The following is a 22,679-nucleotide window of genomic DNA, read 5'->3' as shown; positions in this document are numbered from 1 at the left end:
CTTTTTCTGAACATCATTCTATGTCAACTCTTCTTGCTTCTTGGCAAGGAATTCCTAATTTGTCTACTTTCTGAATGCTTTTTCTTTCTCAGCTTCTGATGTTTTTCCTGAAACAAACACAGTTTTTGGTTTATAAACTTTTTCATTTTTATAGTTTTTCAGTTGATTAAAACCTAATCCTTTCTTTTTGAAATTACGATTATGGTTTGGTTTCTTTTGGAAACTATAACCACAATTGTAACCCATTTTCTTGTTAATTCTTTGTTGTTCTCTTGAAGTGTATTGTTTAGGTTTTTCGATAAGATTTAAATCTTTTATTTCAGAAATATTAATTTCTGTTAGTTTGAAAACCTTTTGAATCATTTCAAATCTGACACTTCTTATTGAAAAACTTTCATCAGAATATAATTTGTCAGAATCTTTCAAAGTATATGCCACTTTGAATGATTCATCATTCAAATTAGATTTTGATAGCAAAAACTCTTTATCATAAACCCGTTTTTCCTTTTTGATTGTTGACTTTGACGCATTGGACTCAGACTTTGTCTTGGATTTGGACTCCGGTTTTGACTCCTCACAGTCATCTTTATCTAACACCTGATCAACCACACTTTTTATCAACTTTGACTCATGATCAGTGTCGGATGACGTATACGTGACATCAATATTTTCTGGCAAGTTATCCGACGGCCCAGACTCCCATTGTAAGTTAATTGCCTTTTTGACTCTCTCGGAATTTGGATTTCGAGGTGAATATCCATTTTCGACCGGGGGCGGACATTTGTGATAGACAACACTTGGTTTCTTACCAGAAATCTTCACTTTATTTCCATCTTCAGTCACGGATTCCTCTTCTTCCGAAATCTTCATTCCTTCAAATGTCTTTAATTCCTCCACGATCGGATAAATCCTGTCAACAACAAAAGTAAAACATGAGTAACTATGCAATAAATTGCTAACTCTCTCAATTTCTATTTTCTGTGTTGCCAGCTTCAGTTCCAGATCAGCACACTTCTTTATGTAGAAGTTGACATCATCAAGCTGCCTTATGTAAGCTCCCTTTAGTGTATTCATTGCTACAGCTTGTTCACACTTGGAATCAGTGTACTTGTTGATTTCTCTGTTCATTGTATCATATGATTCTTTTAATCTGTTTATGTTGTGTAGCAATTCATTATTCTGCTTGATTAAAGAATCACAGTTTAAACACTTTTCTGGAACTTTGACTGGTTCAACATCAACTTTGATCTCAAATTCTGGAACTTCTTTGACTTTTCTGTTTGATTGGAAAAACTCATTTCTTCTCTTTCTCTTGGCTTCAGCCTCAGCTTTTAGCCTTTCCTCTTCTTCCTCCTCCTCTTCAATCCGTCTCTGTCTTTCTTCTGCAGCTTCCATGACTTTTCTGCACTTTTCTGCCCATTTCAGATCGTAAGCATTAGCAATGAAAGCTTTAGCATTTGACGTCCCTTTTGACATCTCTTTGTTCATTAATTCTTGATCTGGGCAAAAATTGTCCCAACAGAAACCTTCAGCCAACTTTTCATCATCTTGTTCTGCCAAACACACTTTGCTGTTTGTTGGAAGATATTTATCCCAGCTAAAATTATCATATTTGCCCTGATTAACTAGACATGCTCTTTTTGAATCTTCAATACTTCTTCCATGAGCAGTTTGTGCCTGATGCGGTGCTGGTGGTGTGATTTGATGATAAATCGCCTTTTTGTGATAGTCATTGTTTCCGAAAGGGTTCTGAGCTCCACTTGCTTCTCGGTTTGTGCACTCTCTCTTGAAATGTCCCTTTTCCCTGCAACGAAAACAAGTAACTTTAGTCTTATCAAAACCTAAAGGTGAAACATGAGCTTCACGAAAATCATCTCGGCCTGTAATTGGTTTAAACTTTTCGGCTCGTCTCAACACACTGGCCATGCACCATTTAATATCCATCAATTCCATTTCCTCGGCATCGATTTGATCGTAGTCCTCTTTCGTGAGCATTGGATTACCGATTTTCCGGCCACAAAACTACTATAGGATTCCAACACCATTCCCAACAAAGACATTTGATTTTTAGCAACTTCTTCAAAATAATCTTGATCACTCTCAAGATTTAATACAATATTACATTGAAGTTTTCTTCCGTTCTTTGTTGCAGAAATGTTTGGATCAAATGATGAAAATCTTGTACTGCTTGATCCCTGGGATTTCTTTTCAGAAGAATCTTTCACACTGAAAGCAGTTTCAATTTTTGGAGAAAGATTTGTTGTTCCAGTAACACCACTCTTGTAATACAAGCTGATGTCCTGTTCTCCATCATAATTCTTCATCCTGGCGATCTTTCTTTGCTCCATCTCTTGAGCTTCCAGGTGTTTGATGAAGTCTCCCAGTGTCATCTTTTTATAATCTTTTTTGTTGGATCTCAGCATCATCAGAAAAGTTCCCCAGATTTCATGAGGTAGCGCATTTGCAAGTTTTTCAATCAATTCATCAGTATCCTTTTTAATACCAAGTTTCGACATATTTCTCACCAAGTTACAATATCTCTCGATAATTTGCTTGGTGTTCTCAGATTTCAAACCACGAAACAAATCAAATTCTTTCTTCATGAGAGACATTTTGTTTTTGAGCATATCATCGCTTCCAACAAACTTTGCTTCCAATTCAGTCCAAATTGAATGAGCAGTTCCATCATGTTGAAGCAGAATCAAAATATCTTCTTTTATCGCTTGCTGAAGCAGACTCACCATCAATTTCTCATCTCTATATTTCTTTTTATCTTCAGTACTCATTTCTCTAATTGTTAACTAAGTATTATTCCTTGTGGGCTTTACATACGGCTCTTCATTGTGTTCCCAAGCATCCAAATGATATGCCTCAACCCAATTTCCAAACCGTTCGGACCATGCATTATAATCATCAATATCCATGAGTTTGGGCGGTTTCTGAGATGTCCCGGTTTCATTTTCAAGTAAAGCATTCTGTGTGATTGTAATCGGACTAGCAAAGGCATTATAGAATTCGTTATCCATTGTTCAAATGTCCAAAAATTCACAAATTTCCAAGCTTAGGCAAAATTGACCTTGGAGCGAAATCCCAGATTGATCTTTGAGCGAAATCAGATGTAGTGTGTACTTATGAGCGAAATCACACTTAGTCGTTGGAGCGAAATCACACTTGAATGTCCACAAGAGCGAAATCTGATTTTACCGTTTGAGCGAAATTAGATCTAGATGACTGTATGAGCGAAATCAAGTGTCAACTATGAGCGAAATCAGCAAGATGTCATCATTTTCACGAGTCACCATGAGCGAAACCTCAAAAATACTAAGTTTTAGGTCGATTTTAGCTTTGAAACTTTCAAGGGTTTATTAATACATGATTACGAGTGCTGTGTGTGAAATTGAGCTGGTTTTACCAAGAAAAATTTTCAAAAATGACAAAGAAGGTGTAGAAAATCAGAATATGCAGCTGAAATGGCAAGAACTCTTCCTCCTGAGCTCTGATACCACTTGTAGGATCGTTTTCGGCCCTAATTGAGTCGATCAGAAGAATTCCTATCCAAAACAAGAGGCGGAAACTAATGTCTTGGTGTAATTTCAGCTGGATTCACTTTTAACTGTTGTTGTATTGATCTTGATAACGTTTACAAGCTCTGACAACACTTCGGCAGCACTTCGTGGCTTACCGGAAGACAACACCTAAAACTATACTTTGATTTCGCTCCTACAACCCTTATATAGGTTCACTGATTTCGCTCATACATACCATGTACACAAGAGCGAAATTACAACATTACCACATAAGCGAAATCAAGACATTGACACATGAGCGAAATCATATCTAAAATGACACACGGGCAAAATCAGAACAATGGGTTTCGCTCCAAATGACCACATGTCATTTGGGGCGAAATCACCTCTAATACAAGTTTCTTGATTTTCGAGCCCTGTTCTATCCTATACAACGCAAGACTCGATACAAGACGCAGTCGACAGACGGATGCACCAACAAGTAAACGAGTCGTATTCATGTTTAAAATGTTTGTTGTTCGCGTTATCAGATACCTGTTAAACCTGCTAAGACACGATTTGCCAGCCCTATTTTAAATTGTGTTCTCCTGCTCCACCATGGTATGCATTGGGAACTTGTACACTAAGCTTGATAGGTTGTATTTTAGTAAAACTTTTAATATATGAGGAGATTAAAGTGTAATTAGACTGTAAAAGACTAATTTACCCTCATTTTAGGTTATACCTTATGCATTAAAACAAAAAAATTCTTATTTTTTCGGTATGGTATTTTAAAATGTCCTTCACTCATGCATTATCTTATAGTATAGAAGTATAGATTTTCTTCTTTAATCACTTGTACATTAAAGCATTATCGACTTGTACCTTTTAATCCGTGCGTCGATATTGAACAAGACAACTATCGAAACGTCGAAAAAAATGTGTAGGTCGTCATGCTATCTTTGGATTTTTTTTAAAACAATATAGTTTATAAGATATGTCAAGAATACGGAAAAAAAAATATAAGTTTGTTGTGGAGGGGTGAATTGTAACTAATTATCTATAATTTTTTTAAAACCTCAGAGATTTAAATGTAATAAGTTTAGGGGCTAAAAAATAAATGGTGTTTAAAAGACCAAACTACCCTCATTTTAGGAGTCTTTCTATAATATAGTATAGATGTTTTTAGTAGGTCCATCAATCTTAGACTTTAATTTAAAGATTTCGGGTCATTTAGGTTAAGTATCATTTTTTACAATGGGTATATATGTGCAGAACTCATCATTATCATACTTAGTAAATCTCATCAATAGCTAAGGGAGTGTTTGAGGAGGGTAAGATATAAACAGACTTACCTCTATCCCATAGGAATAGAGAGGCTACTTCCAGTGAGACCCCCCGGCTTGATAGTCGATTTACATCAAGTAGGGGTGAGCATTATTAGGTTCTACCCGATATTAACCGAGAACCGACCCTGTATTTAACCGAACCTGACCCGAATTGTAGGTACTTGGGTATTTGATCGGTTCTTGTTTATCACAAAAGGTCGGGTCGGGTCGGTTCCTGTCCAAAAACTCGAGTAAACCCGACGGATAAAAACCCGGACTGATATAACAGTGCTTTATCAGTTTAGTTTATCGACTGGACTTTAGCCCATTAGTGACTGCGGTTAACTTGTTACCCTAATAAACAAAAAAAACTCCCTGTAACTCTGCCACAATCATTCGAATATTCACTACCTGCTGCTTCTTTTCATCATCTCTGCTGCTTCTTCAAGAATTAACACTTAACAGGTACTTTGTGTCCCTAATAAAGCAAGACATGGATTTAAATTAGTATTAGGTTGTAAAACAATACAATTATCAATATCGAATACAATAAACAAAAAACATGTTGTTATTAGTATTTTATTCGGTTTTTCTTTACTGTTGAAACTCAGATGGCTAGAAGGAGAAGAAGTGCGTTAACCATAAAATAGATAAGCGTTAGTAATTAAGTGTTGATTATAACCGGATAAGACGATAAGTTCTTTGACTCAAAAAGTCTAACAAAAAACACTTAATACTGCAGGAATACATTGTTGCAGGATTGAACTGTGCTTCATTGAATAGATTTTGATTTATTATTAGGTTCAGGTAATGACCCGGTGTTTACCTGGAACAGAGATTAAAGGGAACTGAAACCGACCCTAAATATAGGGTATCATTTCGGGTATCGATTTATATGGTGTTCGGTTCTCGGGTCGGGTCGGTTACTCATTGGGTCGGGTCAGGCCGGGTATTAACAAATGCTCACCCCTGTCATCAAGTCTTGGATCTAAGGCACATAACACTTAGCAAACAGTACAAAGACCGATTGGTGCATGTATCCCCTTCTCTTTTAGCTATCAATGCCACTACATGATGCATGATTAACTGTCCGCCGCTTTTAACGTTATTTTCACAAAATTAGTAAACTAATATTAAAAATAGTGCAGAACTAAAGGTAAAAAAAAGTAAATAGAAGTGCGGGTCAGGATGGGCCCTGAAAAAAAAAGGCGTCGGGTCAGAGTGGGCCTCAAATACTTTCCCTACCCACTATAACTCATCTATGAAACCACCACTTCAATTATGTAGGGCACTAACTATTTGCACACCTTGGCAGGCTATCTACACACTTAGGGTTTACATACGCTGCGTAGAGACCTATACACAGCGTATAGGGTTGCCTACGCTGCGCATAGGTCTGTACGCAGCGTATGTAAAGAGCAGGTACACAACCAGACAGTCAAACCTAGTACCATGTCAAATCAGTTTGACATACGATGCGTATAGATCTATACACAGCGTATGTTCATAAAGTAAGACGCTGCGTATAGACCTATACGCAACATATGTCAGACTGATTTGACAATGATACGATGTTGTCCGGGCACGTGAATAAAGCAATACGGGGAGTAGAGAGCTATACGCTGCGTATTTCAGTAAATTTAAAAGTCTATTTATCCATGCATCTCTGCTTCCCTTCGACTTCATCTGTGCATTCTTTTCATCTTCCTCGGTAACATTTTATACCCAAACCAAAATCATTTCTTCTGTTTTTTGTTCAATTCATACGTTATGTATATCTTCAGTTTTTCTGTATCAAACACAATATTGTTAAAATGTCATCATTTTGGGACGAGAATTATTTCCACAATCGCTATTCTAACGACGCATGGGGAGTAAATGATGCGAATGAGGAGGAGGTTGTGTCTGGAGTCCCTGTTGATCAAAAAACACAATTGCCAGACTTGAACGAGGCTCCGACTCCACCTATTGATGAACCAAATTACACAGCACATCAAGTGTATCCGGATTATGGATACGGGTATGAATCTCCGTACGTTCAACAAAGTGGATACGGTGCTGAGAATGCACCTGTTGATGAACCGTATTACCCGACACAGCAATCGTATCTGGGTTACGGATACGGGGGTGAAGGTGGATACGGAGGTTACAGTGGATACGGGGGTGAAGGTGGATATAGTGGATATGATAGATATGGGGGTGAGGGTGGATAGTGTGGATATGATAGATATGGGGGTGAGGGTGGATACGGTGGATACGGAGGCTATGGTGGATACGAAGAATACGGTGGATACAGTTATGAGACCCATAACACACCAGTGTATGATGATTATGAACCATCTACCCCAGGCAATCCGTTTTAAATAAAGGAGATATCACATTAATATTTGTATTATTTTTATAATAATTATTATTGTTAGAATTATATTGTTATTGTTATTGTTGTTGTTGTTGTTGTTGTTGTTGTTGTTGTTGTTGTTGTTGTTGTTATTGTTATTGTTATTGTTATTGTTATTATTGTTGTTGGTGGTGTTGTTGCTGCTGCTCCTCCTGCTGCTGCTGCTACTACTGCTGCTCCTGCTGCTACTACTGCTACTGCTACTGCTGTTACTGCTGCTACTCCTACTACTACTAGTGTTGTTGTTGTTGTTGTTGTTGTTGTTGTTATTATTATTATTATTATTATTATTATTATTATTGTTATTATTATTATTGTTGTTATTATTATTATTATTATTGTTAAAAATTATATAACTATTGACAACATTATAATTATAATAATAATATAATAATATTATTGTTAAAAATATTATAATTATAATTATTATTGTTATTGTTGCTATTATTGTTGTTGTTGTTATTATTATTATTATTGTTAAAAATATAATAATTATAATTATTATTATAATTATTATTATTATTGTTATTATTGTTATTATTATTGTTGTTATTATTATTGTTAATATTATTATTATTATTATTATTATTATTATTATTATTATTATTATTATTATTATTATTATTATTATTATTATTATTATTATTATTATTGTTGTTGTTGTTGTTATTAACGTAACTTTTTTAGCGTTTCATGTCTCTAACTGGTACAAGAAACGGGAAAGAAGAATGGTTACGTAATTGTTACCCGCCGATCGAAAAATATTGGCGGTACTACTGGGATGGTATGGCTTGTGTGCGACCGTAGTGGTGAGCACCGTAGTAAAGCAACAATTACGAAAGCTGGTAGCAAAAAGAAGGGATATTTAGGATCGTGTCTCGACCCGAACGAGTCGTTCAGAGGAGTTTTCGTCAAATACAGGTGCGGAAAACAAGTAATCAACGTAGAAATAGCTTGCAAATCACTTTAAACACTTTTTTGTATTGATTTCTGACAGTTTACAATCAAATCTCGATCCGGCAGCACTTCGGTACGAGTTACAAGGAATGACCCCCTGTTTCGCTTGAATGACACCCTTATATAGGGTTTGGGTTTCGCTTCAAAGGACCTGTCCGAATAAGGGAAACCTCCAAAGTGACACACAAGCGGAACTACAATGTGATACATAAGCGAAACCTTCTTCCTATGACACTACAAGCAAAACTATCTTCTAAATACATACATTTTCCAGTTTTTCTCTTAAAACGTGCCCTGATCTAACAAACTAAGACTAAGACTCGATACAAGACGAAGTCGACAGATGCATGCACCAACAGACTCCCCCTCAGATGTTGACGAGTCGACTATCGAGTCATGACAATGCCGTGTCTTCACGTCTTCAGTCTTGATCAGTCTCTGGGCTTCTCTCTTTTTATCTTCATCTCTTTCTCTCTTTTATCACCAACAAACTCCCTCACTTTGATGTTGACATATTTTAAGTTTCTTGTTGGGATTGAACCCTAACAGAGGAACAGATAATGTAAAGCCAAAACCGGATCACATCAGTGGACTATCAATAAGCAGCAGTTTACTCTCTGCTTTCCCCTTGACAGTGATATTCTAACAGCTGATGAATCTTAAGTGCTGCTCACTACAACAACTGATAAAACTAAACACTGATGATACTCTTAAAGACTTCTGAAGGCAAACACTGAGCTCTATCTACTGCTGTCTCATAAGTACTGCTGAAGATCCAAGCACTGCTCATTCAAAGACTGATCACCTTTTGAAGAAAGCACTGATGATTCAAGTAACCAGTGCTTAGGCTACAACAGTGGAACGTGAACAGTGTTAGACTTGTTTTGTATTGTATTATTAATCAGTTGTTATACATCAGTAGTTTTGTATAGATCAGTGTTTATAGTTTGTTAGGTCGTTAGATGTCACTATCATGGTGCCGTTAGCTGAGGTACATCAGTAGTTTGGTTTGCCTATAAATATGACAGTACTCTGTACTGTTATATTTGATCGTTTTGAGTGAGTTTCTTCTCCTCAATTCATCCTTTCATCTTGTGCAACCAACCCTGGAGTATCTGGCTGAGGGGGAGCTTAGTTTATGTAAACATGCTGTAATCATTTGCTTTGTATTTTTCAATCTTTCGACTCAATGAAAAGCACTTGTTTATCAAACTATTTTCTTCTTTGATTGTGTTTATACAGTTTGTATCCATTTCCGCAGCACTTTACATTGTTACATATTCATTGATCTGTCAAGTTCATACAAACAAACACAATCATGAAAGCCTCGGATCCCAACATTTCTCATCTCCAACATTCACTCCCCCTCAAATAATGACTTTTCCTGCATAAAACTCTCCCACATGCATAAGTTTTATGACAAACAATTAAGCATATAAACTATCACAAACACATCAACCAATCAGATCCTGATGAACCACTTGGAATTGTATCATTTTATCAAAACATTACAATCTCCTAAACCATCTGTTCATCATATTTAGCACTTAGAATTTTGAAAATCTGTTTTTCAATATCAGTTGTCGAAAATCTTTTTGACTTTTTCGAAATTTATGCTAAAACACACCAAAAGTCTTTTTGTATTATCTGAAAGATGATAACTGACACTACTTGTAAAACAAAAGAATGCAGAAATGAAATATTTACAGACAATATTTTTGTGAGTTTGTGCAAGAGGGTCATATCAGTTTTGTGACAAATCACTAACACCATTAAGCTTTAAACATTCTTAGTTCTAACCAATTTACCTAGATTGTCAGTATATTGGTCCATTTTAAATTTTCACACAAATTTCAATTGATTCTAGATACGATATTAGTGTTTTAGAAACTTAAACTTAATTGTGTATCACTCCACTCGAATATACTCCTATATCCAGATCCCAATATTCAGTCTTACAGGTGAGTATACCACAGATGATATCTGTAAAGGGGTTATGTACGAGGGCCGTGAGAGCTCAGGTCGATACTTCCATATACGCAGAGAGATGACGGCTTCGACTTTAGGTGAGTCCCCTTTAGAGGATCTTTTTTACAACAACAGCGACTATCAATTTTATTGTTTCATCAGCTTGCTGAGGGCGAGCTTATATTTCAAAGCTTTTTGCAGAAAGTATTATTCGGGGACTAGGTCAGTACTTCCATACAGCAGAAGTCCCGGAATAATACCCCAGATATCACTGAGCATAAAGACCTAGTATCTCAGAATATGGGACCTTTCAAACAAGATTTTGGGGGTTACCCATATATTCAAGAATAGTTACACACGAATCAAGCAAATTTGAATTAGGTTTATATCTCGTTTCATTTTACTAAGTGTGCGAAAACCCACGAATCAAGCATGTTGTGAGAGTCCACTGATGTACTATCATTTCCTCTTTTATACAACAAAACTCATTTTTAAATTTTTCAGATGTTTTTGGCTTTTTCAAATTTTTTGATGTTTTTGGATTTTCTAAAAATTCTTACTCCCCCTAAAATTCAAATACATCTAATGAAAATTGAAAACAAACTATACAAAACATGACAACTGATATCGAATTTCATCAATTCGCCATTCACTAGCGCATAAACAATCAGAACTCCCCCTATCAACAAACTATTTTCCCATTTAGATTTCAAAACACTTAAGTTTGTTTTAATCAAAATGGTTTTTCCGGAAAATAAGTTTGATTGATTTTACCACTTGTAGGTTTATAAAATAAATGTTCGGGGATGTGATTCATCATTTTGTCTTCCAACCAGTTGTAGGAAAATACAAGTACAAATTAATGTCCTTGATTTACCATATGCAATCAAATTGTCTAACCACTTGTAAATATAACCAACAAACATAAACAAACCTCTTTGCCGAATAAAACTTAAGAAAGATGTCGATTCATGCTCCACGCTTACCAACCTGGGAGCTCCGGCAAGTCCTGAGACTTACTGTTCATAATATGTACCATCCCAGTCACAAACCAGGGATGGTTCAACCTTTTCTTTCTTTGTTTTCTTCTCATAAAATTCTTTAACCCCTTTGAATTTTCGATCAATCATCTTACCAAAGATATGTTTTACCTTGGGGTTAAAGACCTTCTCAACATCAAATTCCTGTTTATCATTATAAAATTCGTTAGAAATTTCAGTTTTACCAAATTTCTTTTTATAATTCTCAGCCCGAAGTGATGGAAACTCCTCATCATTCACAATCGGAACATATTTTTCATCTTTTAAAACAGCTTCACATTTTGAAACAACTTGTGGCTCGACTGATTTTATGGAATCCGTTTCATCACCCGAAGATAGCTCCTCTGATTTTGACCTATCAGAATCATCGCTAGAGCTTTCACCAACCTTCTTAACAACCCATTTCTGGTTGTCAGATTTAGCTCTCTTCTTGTAAAACTTGTTCGAACTCTCACCAATTTCAAATGTGGAATCTTTAAACAATTTTGTTCTATCAATTGGTGGTTCGAACTCAACTACTTTCTCTTTGAGTTTACGAGATACTCCCTGTTTTGATTGTATTGCCTTAGAACAATCTCGGGCAATATGTCCAACAGTGTTGCACCGGAAACAGGTTCTCGTATCTGTATTTTCCTCAGACATCTTCTTCAATTCATCTTACTTCTTTGCAAGAAATTCATTATTTGACTGTCTCCAGAAATCTTTCTTTTCTTCTTCCTCGGATGACGTTCCTGAAACAAATGACATTTTGGATTTAAAATCACGAACATATTTCTCATTCTTCTGTTTTTCTGTTGGAGTAAAACCTAACCCTTTCTTTTTGAAATTACCGTTATGGTTTGATTTCTTTTGGAAACCTGAACCAGAACTGTAATTCTTTTTCTTGTTCAATCTTTGTTGCACTCTTGAGGTGTAAGGTCTTGGTTTTTCATTAAGACATAAGTCTTTTATTTCAGAAATATTAATTTCTGTGAGTTTGAAAACCTTGTTTATCAATTCAGTTTTGACACCTCTTATTAGAAATTCCTCATCAAAATATAATTTGTCAGAATCATTCTAAGTGTATGCAACTTTGAACAATCCATCATCCAAATTAGATTTTGATAATAAAAATTTTCTATCATAAACTATTTTGCCCTGTTTTTCTGTTTGACATGGAGTGCTTGACTCAGACTTTGATTCTGACGCAAACTCCGACTTTGACTCCTCTATTTCATCGTTTTCTAACACATGATCCACGACTTTCTTCATCAATTGAGACTGTTGATCAGTGTCAGACGATGTAAATACAACATCAATACTATCTGGTAGATTGACTGACGACTCCGACTCCCATTGTAAATTTGTTGCCTTTTTAACTCTTTCATCATTTGGATTTCTAGCCAGATATCCATTTCCAGCGGGGGTGGACATCTGTTGTAACTGACACCTTGGTTCTTACCGGATGACGTCTTTTCAGTGTCTTTCTTCTTCTTAATCTTCTTCACTTGAGTCTTTTCATTAAACTTTTCTTCTGAAACTTTCTTTTCTTCAGTTACATCATTGTCCTCAAATGCCTTCAAGCTCTCAGCTGTCGGATAAATCCTGTCAATGACATAGGACGAACATGAGTAACTTTTCAATAACTGATTAACTCTCTCAGTTTCAATTCTTTGAAGTTCCAATTTCTGTTCAAGTTCAGCACACTTCTCAATATAATTGTTTACAACTTTTTGTTTGACCATGAAAGCTCCTTGAAATGTTTTCATTGCTGCAGCCTGCTCTTCACTTGTGTTGTTATACATGTGCATCGCTTTGTTGAGCACATCATAAGATTCCTTTAATCTGTTCATATTGTGAATCAAAGAACTATTTTGTTTCTTTACGACTTCACAATTTTCACAAATTATTGGACTCTTTTTAGCAACAGCTTCTTCATCAATCTTGAACTCTGGAACCCTCACTTTCTTTCGAATCACCGGAGTTGTTTCATCATCACTGCTCACCGGTGTTTTCATCTTTTTCTTCTTCTGCTTCTTTACCTTCTCATCCTCACTATCACTTTCAGCAATCAACTTCATATCAGCTTTGAATTTTCTTGCACAATACTCAGTATCATCATCATCACTATCACTGTCTTCTTCAATTCTGGCAACAAAAGCTGTATGAGCTGTAGCTTGATCAGGAATGTAGTTATCCCAAGAGAAATTCTCCCAGCTAAATCCCTCGGGTAACTTTTCATCATCTTGATCAATCAAACAAGCTTTTGCATTATCTGGAATATATTTATCCCAGTTGAATGATTTTTTTTCATCTTGATTAACCACACATGCTCTTTTTCCAGTATCTTCAATCACATCTCTTCCATGTGAAGTTTGAGCTTGATGTTTATGTTGTTGAGATGATTGTTGACCGACTTGGTGACATATGGCTTTTCGATAGTAATCATTGTTGTTGTTGAAAGGATTCTGAGCTCCACTTGCTTCACGGTTAGTGCACTCCCTCTTGAAGTGACCTTTTTCCCTGCACCGAAAACAAGTGACTTTAGATTTGTCAAAACCTAAAGTATAAACATTAGCATCACGAAGATCATCTCTCCCCGTTATCTGCTTAAATTTCTCAGCTCTCCTTAGCACGCTAGCCAAACACCACTTTATGTCCATCAACTCCATTTCTTCAGCGCCTATCTGGTCGTAGTCTTCTTTGGTTAACATTGGATTCCCGATACGACCTGCAACAAAACAAGTATAAGATTCCAAAACCATTCCTAATAAAGACATTTGACTTTTGGCAACTTCTTCAGAATAATCTTGATCATTTTCAAGATTTAAAACAATGTTGCACTGAAGTTTTCTCCCATTTTTCGTTGCTGAAATGTTTGGATCAAAAGACGGAAATGATGTGAAACTTGTTTTGCTGTTTGATCCTGATGATGAACCTCCAGGAGAATTCTTGGCATTGAAAGCAGTCTCTGTTTTGGAGATAGATTTGTAGATTTCGCGTTCACCCCTGCTTTGTAATACAATCCAATATCTTGTTCACCATCAAAATCTTTCATTCTAACAATCTTTCTCTGCTCCATTTCCTGAGCTTCTAACTTTTCAATGAATTTGCTCAATGTCAAGTCTTTAAACCCTTTTTTGTTCCTCAACATCATCAAAAACATTCCCCAAGTTTCATAGGGTAATGCATCAGCCAATTTTTCAATCAGTTCATCATTTGTTTTTGTGATGCTCAATCTTTTCATGCACATTACCAAATTACAATATCGTTCAATGAGTTCTTTTGTAGTTTCATTCTTCAATCCACGAAATAAATCAAACTCTTTCTTTAGAAGTGATTTTTTGTTTTTAACCATCTCTTCACTTCCTTTAAATTTTGATTTTAACGCTTTCCAGATCGAATATGAACTCCCATTATGCTGCAATAACACTAAAATATCTTCCTTTATGGCTTGGTGTAGCAAACTTAGCATCATTTTCTCGTTTTTGTATTTCTTCCTATCATCTCCAATCAAATCTTTAATCACAACCTCTTCATCATCGTCGTTCTTTGGTCTAACATACTTCGTTTCCACACATTCCCAAGCGTCCAAGTAGTTTGCTTGTACCCAATTTTCAAACCGTTCTTGCGATCCTTTATATTCCTCGGTATTCAATAGTTTGGGCGGTTTTTGCATTCTTCCCGTTTCGTTTTCCAACATCGTGTTTTGAACAATACTCATTGAGGTAACTGGTGTAGCGAATGCATTGAAAAATTCCTCGTCCATTTTTAAATTTATCAAATTTCACAACAGCACTTATAAGCGGAACCTTCTGAAAACGTTCACTGAAGCGAAACTAAGTTTTGTCTCAATAAGCGAAACCTCAATGGTCCTTGAAGCGGAACTATCTGATACAGAAGAGCGGAACTGTCTGTTCAAGCGGAACTCTTGAGCGGAACTACAACAAAGTGTCTTAGAAGTGGAACTTTGAAGCGAAACCACTGAACGTTGAAACGGAACCTTCGAACTTTGAAGCGGAACTTTTGAGTTTATGTAACAATAAGCGGACCTAACAAGTTCCTTCAAGCGAAACCTCCTAATGAAATGTATCTAGAAGCGAAACTATCTGGTCACAAAAGCGAACCTATGTGATGTCCGTATAAGCGGAACCTGTTCACAAGCACTTTTGACCCATTTTTAATTCGAATTTTAACACCAAACTTTCCAGGGTTTGTCTCTATCCAATTATGCACAATCCTTGAAACTTTGAGCTGATTTTGACCGATAAAATTTTCTGAACTGAAGAAAGAAGATGTAGAAGTAAGAAAACTTGATGAATTCCAGCTATTTTCTGCAGAACTCCTCCTCCTGAAGCTCTAATACCACTTGTAGGATCGTGTCTCGACCCGAACGAGTCGTTCAGAGGAGTTTTCGTCAAATACAGGTGCGGAAAACAAGTAATCAACGTAGAAATAGCTTGCAAATCACTTTAAACACTTTTTTGTATTGATTTCTGACAGTTTACAATCAAATCTCGATCCGGCAGCACTTCGGTACGAGTTACAAGGAATGACCCCCTGTTTCGCTTGAATGACACCCTTATATAGGGTTTGGGTTTCGCTTCAAAGGACCTGTCCGAATAAGCGAAACCTCCAAAGTGACACACAAGCGGAACTGCAATGTGACACATAAGCGAAACCTTCTTCCTATGACACTACAAGCGAAACTATCTTCTAAATACATATATTTTCCAGTTTTTCTCTTAAAACGTGCCCTGATCTAACAAACTAAGACTAAGACTCGATACAAGACGAAGTCGACAGATGCATGCACCAACAGGATAACTACGTGTGGGTGCTTGAGCGGATCAAGTCAATGTTGCATTAATGTATGATGTCACGTGTGATAGTCATGGATAGAGAGCTTGCCCTAATTAACGCGTGTGCTAAAGTATTCCTGAACGCATCTAGGCTTCTATGCCAGTTTCATATCAAAAAAAATATATGTAGACATTGCAAGCAAGGGTTCAATAAATTAGATTGGGAGAAATTTCTGTCGCACTGGCAGAGAGTGTGCTAATCTGCTTTAGAGCCCATGTACAAGTACAACTTGTAGAAAATGTATAACCGACTCGTGGTTGCCAACCGAGAAAGTAAGTGTTCCTTCAACAAACAACTCACCCAATCTATTATATTTTACACACGCTTTTACATTTCATTATTTTATTTTTGCAGGTGTCTTTAATTACGTCTACGAAAACTGACTCAAAGTCTATAAAGAAATGTTCGTTTAACGACGATCTTAGTTTCAACGCTCGTTAGGGACCTACGGTTCGACTTCGACTAAATAAGAAAAAAATATATTTTAACGACGAACTTAGTTTCGACGCTCGTTAGTCTCGTACGCGCCTTACGAGCGTCGAAACTAAGATCGTCGTTAAATTATATTTTTTTTATTATTTAGTCGACGTCGTCCGTAAGGCGCGTACGGTCCTAACAAGCGTCGAAACTAAGTTCCTCGTTAAAATATTTTTTTTAGAGATAAATGCCCGGATAGTCCCTGTGATTTCGCATTTTTTCACTTATAGTCCCCAACTTTCTAAAACTACTTGAATAGTCCCCAACTTTTCATTTTTTGTTCCCGGATAGTCCCTGGGTCTAACTTCAGTTTGTTTTCTCTGTTAAGTGGGTGTGAAATTACAAAAATACCCTTAATGTAAAAACAAAACAAATTACACCTCCCCTGCTATATAATCCCTCCCTCACAATAACAACACAATCCCTCCCTCCTAATCCCTCCCTCTCGATCCTCTCGGTCAGGTGACCGGAGCAAGACACCGGCATATCGACGGACCTCCTCGTCCGTTCGACTTCATCGTCGAGATACACACCCCCAAATCACACCTCCCCCCCTCGATCGACGGAACGACACGGAGACAAAGATGTCGGCAAGTTGATGATGCGATGATGATGAAGATGACACGCTGGAGATGGTGACGGCGGTGACAGCGGCGCCACCGTATGCGGCGGTCTCATGGTGGTGCTTGACTGTTCCTATAACAACTCGTCTCTAAAACCTTCTGTAAGTGTTGTTCTCGAGTAAAATTGAAGGATTTACACATCTTTTAATCAATTTTTGGTGGTTTTGGATGTATTGGAGGTGGAGCCGCAACGGTGGTGGTGGTCGACGGAGATGTCGGCCGAAGACGGCGACAAAGGCAGTGGTGGGTGGTGTTATCAGTTTGAGTTTGGTTCGGGTTTAGTTTCGAGTTCAAGTGACTTCGTTCAACTACAGGTTAGATCTGTTTCGGTTCAGATTTCGCGACATGGTTCAGATTTTGAAGGTGGAGGGATTAAATGAAGATGGAGGTGGCTGCTGTAAGTTATTAGGGGCTGAAATGGGAGCTTGCTATCTTGAAGGTTATATGTGTATGTTTTGAAGGGTCTGGTTGTATTTTTTGTTAGATCTGGTATATAAGAGAAGATGGAGGTGGCTGCTGTAAGTTGTTTTGTTTTTACATTAAGGGTATTTTTGTAATTTCACACCTACTTAACAGAGAAAACAAACTGAAGTTAGACCCAGGGACTATCCGGGAACAAAAAATGAAAAGTTGGGGACTATTCAGGTAGTTTTAGAAAGTTGGGGACTATAGGTGAAAAAATGCGAAACCACAGGGACTATCCGGGCATTTTTATTTAGTCGAAGTCGAACCGTAAGGCGCGTAGGTCCCTAACGAGCGTCGAAACTATTATCGTCGTTAAAATATAAAACGACGATTTTAGTTTCGACGCTCGTTAGGGACCTACGCGCCTTACGGTTCGACTTCGACTAAATAATAAAAAACAAATTTTAACGACGAACTTAGTTTCGACGCTCGTTAGGCCCGTACGTGCCTTACGGACGACGTCGACTAAATAATAAAAAAATATAATTCGACGATATTAGTTTTGACGCTCGTAAGGCGTGTACGGGCCTAACGAGCGTCGAAACTAATTTCGTCGGTAAAATATATATTTTTTTTATTATTTAGTCGAAGTCGAACCGTAAGCCGCGTAGGTCCCTAACGAGCGTTGACACTAAGATCGTCGTTTTATATTTTAATGACGAAGTTAGTATCGACGCTCGTTAGTGACCTACGCGCCTTACGGTTCGACTTCGACTAAATAATAAAAAAATATATTTTAACGACGAACTTAGTTTTGACGCTCGTTAGGCCCGTACGCGCCTTACGGACAACGTAGACTAAATAATAAAAAAATATAATTTAACGACGATCTTAGTTTCGACGCTCGTAAGGCGCGTAGGTCCGCTACGCTCGTCGAAATCCGTAACGAGTCAAAATATATTGTTTTTTTATCCTCATTTAGTCAATGTCGTCTGATTATTATTTACTGACTTGTTTCCTTTTGTGCTGGTATTTGCATATGATGATTTCCACTTCGATCACTGCTCGAAACAAGAGTCGGGAGTGGTGTACCAGTGGTGACTTGTTTTTCTTATATTGCCTCTTATATAAGAGGTCGTGCGCTCTCGCCTACGGGTTGGCGCAGTACTTCGCCTCTGCGCATCATCGACAGGAGTGCGGACTGTTATACGGCGGCGCCTACGTGACTAGGATAGCCCTTTCGTTGGGTTATCATCCGGAGAATGACCGCGACCGTGTAGGCCCGGCGAAACAGCCAAAGCGGATGGGGATGAACACAGTATCCGGAATGCATGTTAACAAAGAATTCCCATGCAAGAAGCGGATTAAGAATCAGGGCGGCGAGCAATACCAGCTTACACAGCTGGCAACACAGTTCGATCCAGTATTTCCCCCGCGCGATCCGGAGGTGCAGGAGGCGCATGAGCCGGCCATCGTCATTTCTGAGCCACCACAGCCGCGTGGACCATCTGGGGCGCCTCAGTTCCCACGACATGTTTGGCCCGGTCCTGACCCATCATATCAGCGGCTACGTCGCGACGTTGAAAGGAACAACTATCTGTTGGAGTGGTTGGCTGCGGAGCTGCAGGAGCGCCGACAGCGTGACGGGTTACCTCCACGACCCTTCATTACGGATGCGGAATGGGATCAGCATCAGCAGCAGGAGCAACAGCAGCCATAGTATTTTATCATTTTATCATTTTGTTATGTATGCACAAACTTTTGCTGTATATATCAAACTTTTGGTGTACATATAAAACTTTTGCTGTAAACGGTTTAACATATTCGAACAGTACCCGGGTATTTTCACTTATTTAAGCTATAATATTTTAACGTTATAGTATTCGAACCATATATACGCTTTTCAAAATTTTAACATTATACGCTTTTCGACGACATCGACTAAATAAATTAATGACGACGTCGACTAAATAATAAAAAGAGTAAACTGCCATTTTGGTCCCTGTGGTTTGGGCAGTTTTGCCATTTTAGTCCAAATATCACACTTTTTAAAGCTGGGTCCCTGTGGTTTGCATTTTGTTGCCATTTTAGTCCAAATATCAAAAACTCTCATTTTTTACTGTTTCAACATCTCTTTCTTGTCTTTATCTGCAGGGTTAGTTTTGTCATAATTTAATAAACAATTTCTTTATTAAAAAACCTCACAAATAAAAATACCCCTTCCCAATTACATCATCATCTTCAACCTCAGACATTCATCATAAATCAACATTCATCATCTTCACGATATCGTCTTCAACCTCTAAACCTGCAACTACCTCCTAAACCACCACCCATCACCTTAAATCAGAATCAACATCTTCATCATCAGATGGACCATCAATAGGCATGTCAGCTTTGTATCCAGCTCTTTCATTTTGGCTTCAAACTCATCTGCTTCTCCGATTAACAACCGTCGCCGCAAACAAACCACAGCCTCCTCTGCCGGGGTTGCTCTGGCCACCACCACGGTAAACATCGTCATTTATCTCCACTCCTCAACCATATCTGATGATGGCAGTGGCGATGGTGTGGAAAACGTAAGAATACAGATCTGATAATGAGGGTTTGTGAGCAATGTGTTGTGAATCTTGGATATGGGTTTATAAAGAAAATTTTTGGGGGAATGAAAATGAATGCGGTGTGGAAGAAAGTAGGGTTTTTGGTGGTGGATTTATTGTAAGGGAGGTGACAACAGTGCTTTTTGGGTATAAAAAGATGTGATCTTTATTTCAACACCTTCACCGGCGTCGGCCGTCACCACCAAGATCCAGTCGCCGGAATTCCTCATCTCTCTCTCACTAACTCCCTCTCTCTCTCTTTCCGATTTTGTAAGTGTGAAGGTGGAGGTGAAGGTGTGGCATGGGTGGATACCTGCTAATCTAATAAGGTGAAGGTGTGGCGTGTGTTGTCCATGAGGTTGAAGATGATGATGTAATTGGGAAGGGGTATTTATATTTGTAGGGTTTTTTAATAAAGAAATTTTTTTAATGAAAATTAAAAGGACAAAACTACCCCTGCAGATAAAGACAAAAAGGGATGTTGAAACAGTAAAAAATGAGAGTTTTTTAGATTTGGACTAAAATGGCAACAAAATGCAAACCATAGGGACCCAGATTTAAAAAGTTTGAGATTTGGACTAATATGGCAAAACTGCCCAAACCATAGGGACCAAAATGGCAGTTTACTTTAATAAAAAACATTATATATTTTTAACTCGCTATATATTTTAAGCGAGTTAACATTGTAACCGGGTGAGAATTTATACCACAAATAGGCCGAATGATGAAACAAAATTCTGAAAGGGTATATACGCTGCGTATAGTTCTATACGCAGCGTATATAAACCTTGTAAAAATCTGATGCTTCAAACCTACCAAAATGACCCCAAATTTTCAGATGGTTTATATGCGCTGCGTAGAGAGCTATACGCAGTGTATATATACCTTGTTTTATGTGCAATGATTGGTTATTAGGCACTCAGATCCATGCTCACCCCTGTCATCAAGTCTTGGATCTAAGGCACATAACACTTAGCAAAGAGTACAAAGACCGATTGGTGCATGTATCCCCTTCTCTTTTAGCTATCAATGCCACTACATGATGCATGATTAACTGTCCGCCGCTTTTAACGTTATTTTCACAAAATTAGTAAACTAATATTAAAAATAGTGCAGAACTAAAGGTAAAAAAAAGTAAATAGAAGTGCGGGTCAGGATGGGCCCTGAAAAAAAAAGGCGTCGGGTCAGAGTGGGCCTCAAATACTTTCCCTACCCACTATAACTCATCTATGAAACCACCACTTCAATTATGTAGGGCACTAACTATTTGCACACCTTGGCAGGCTATCTACACACTTAGGGTTTACATACGCTGCGTAGAGACCTATACACAGCGTATAGGGTTGCCTACGCTGCACATAGGTCTGTACGCAGCGTATGTAAAGAGCAGGTACACAACCAGACAGTCAAACCTAGTACCATGTCAAATCAGTTTGACATACGATGCGTATAGATCTATACACAGCGTATGTTCATAAAGTAAGACGCTGCGTATAGACCTATACGCAACATATGTCAGACTGATTTGACAATGATACGATGTTGTCCGGGCACGTGAATAAAGCAATACGGGGAGTAGAGAGCTATACGCTGCGTATTTCAGTAAATTTAAAAGTCTATTTATCCATACATCTCTGCTTCCCTTCGACTTCATCTGTGCGTTCTTTTCATCTTCTTCGGTAACATTTTATACCCAAACCAAAATCATTTCTTCTGTTTTTTGTTCAATTCATACGTTATGTATATCTTCAGTTTTTCTGTATCAAACACAATATTGTTAAAATGTCATCATTTTGGGACGAGAATTATTTCCACAATCGCTATTCTAACGACGCATGGGGAGTAAATGATGCGAATGAGGAGGAGGTTGTGTCTGGAGTCCCTGTTGATCAAAAAACACAATTGCCAGACTTGAACGAGGCTCCGACTCCACCTATTGATGAACCAAATTACACGGCACATCAAGTGTATCCGGATTATGGATACGGGTATGAATCTCCGTACGTTCAACAAAGTGGATACGGTGCTGAGAATGCACCTGTTGATGAACCGTATTACCCGACACAGCAATCGTATCTGGGTTACGGATACGGGGGTGAAGGTGGATACGGAGGTTACAGTGGATACGGGGGTGAAGGTGGATATAGTGGATATGATAGATATGGGGGTGAGGGTGGATACGGTGGATATGATAGATATGGGGGTGAGGGTGGATACGGTGGATACGGAGGCTATGGTGGATACGAAGAATACGGTGGATACGGTTATGAGACCCATAACACACCAGTGTATGATGATTATGAACCATCTACCCCGGGCAATCCGTTTTAAATAAAGGAGATATCTCATTAATATTTGTATTATTTTTATAATAATTATTATTGTTAGAATTATATTGTTATTGTTATTGTTGTTGTTGTTGTTGTTGTTGTTGTTGTTGTTGTTGTTGTTGTTGTTGTTGTTGTTGTTGTTGTTGTTGTTGTTGTTGTTGTTGTTGTTGTTGTTGTTGTTGTTGTTGTTATTGTTATTGTTATT

At 37.7% G+C, this 22,679-nt stretch overlaps 2 protein-coding genes across 2 annotated transcripts; both read left to right on the top strand.

Annotated features, from left to right (window-relative positions):
* The first annotated feature begins 6,648 nt into the window (after positions 1-6,648).
* On the top strand, positions 6,649-7,197 carry LOC110933784. The gene is made up of 2 exons (XM_035989343.1): positions 6,649-6,938; positions 7,062-7,197. Exons 1-2 carry the CDS (start codon positions 6,649-6,651, stop codon positions 7,195-7,197), a joined length of 426 nt encoding a protein of 141 aa, XP_035845236.1.
* A 14,729-nt stretch (positions 7,198-21,926) lies between these two features.
* On the top strand, positions 21,927-22,475 carry LOC110933782 (shematrin-like protein 1). Its single transcript, XM_035989342.1, has 2 exons — positions 21,927-22,216; positions 22,304-22,475. The coding sequence occupies exons 1-2, from the start codon at positions 21,927-21,929 to the stop codon at positions 22,473-22,475; spliced, it is 462 nt and encodes a 153-aa protein (XP_035845235.1).
* The last annotated feature ends 204 nt before the right edge of the window (positions 22,476-22,679 follow it).

This window comes from Helianthus annuus, chromosome 4 (genome assembly GCF_002127325.2).
Source record: "Helianthus annuus cultivar XRQ/B chromosome 4, HanXRQr2.0-SUNRISE, whole genome shotgun sequence".
In the NCBI taxonomy this organism is placed as follows: Eukaryota; Viridiplantae; Streptophyta; class Magnoliopsida; order Asterales; family Asteraceae; genus Helianthus; species Helianthus annuus.
Note: the sequence above shows the minus strand (reverse complement) of the source record. Positions and strands in the feature narration are given on the sequence as shown.

Coding starts and splice junctions, on each gene's coding strand:
- LOC110933784 (XM_035989343.1), top strand. CDS start 6,649: ATGTCATCATTTTGGGACGAGAATTATTTCCACAATCGCTATTCTAAC. Junction 6,939..7,061: donor TATTACCCGACACAGCAATC/GTATCTGGGTTA, acceptor TGGATATGATAG/ATATGGGGGTGAGGGTGGAT.
- LOC110933782 (XM_035989342.1), top strand. CDS start 21,927: ATGTCATCATTTTGGGACGAGAATTATTTCCACAATCGCTATTCTAAC. Junction 22,217..22,303: donor TATTACCCGACACAGCAATC/GTATCTGGGTTA, acceptor TGGATATGATAG/ATATGGGGGTGAGGGTGGAT.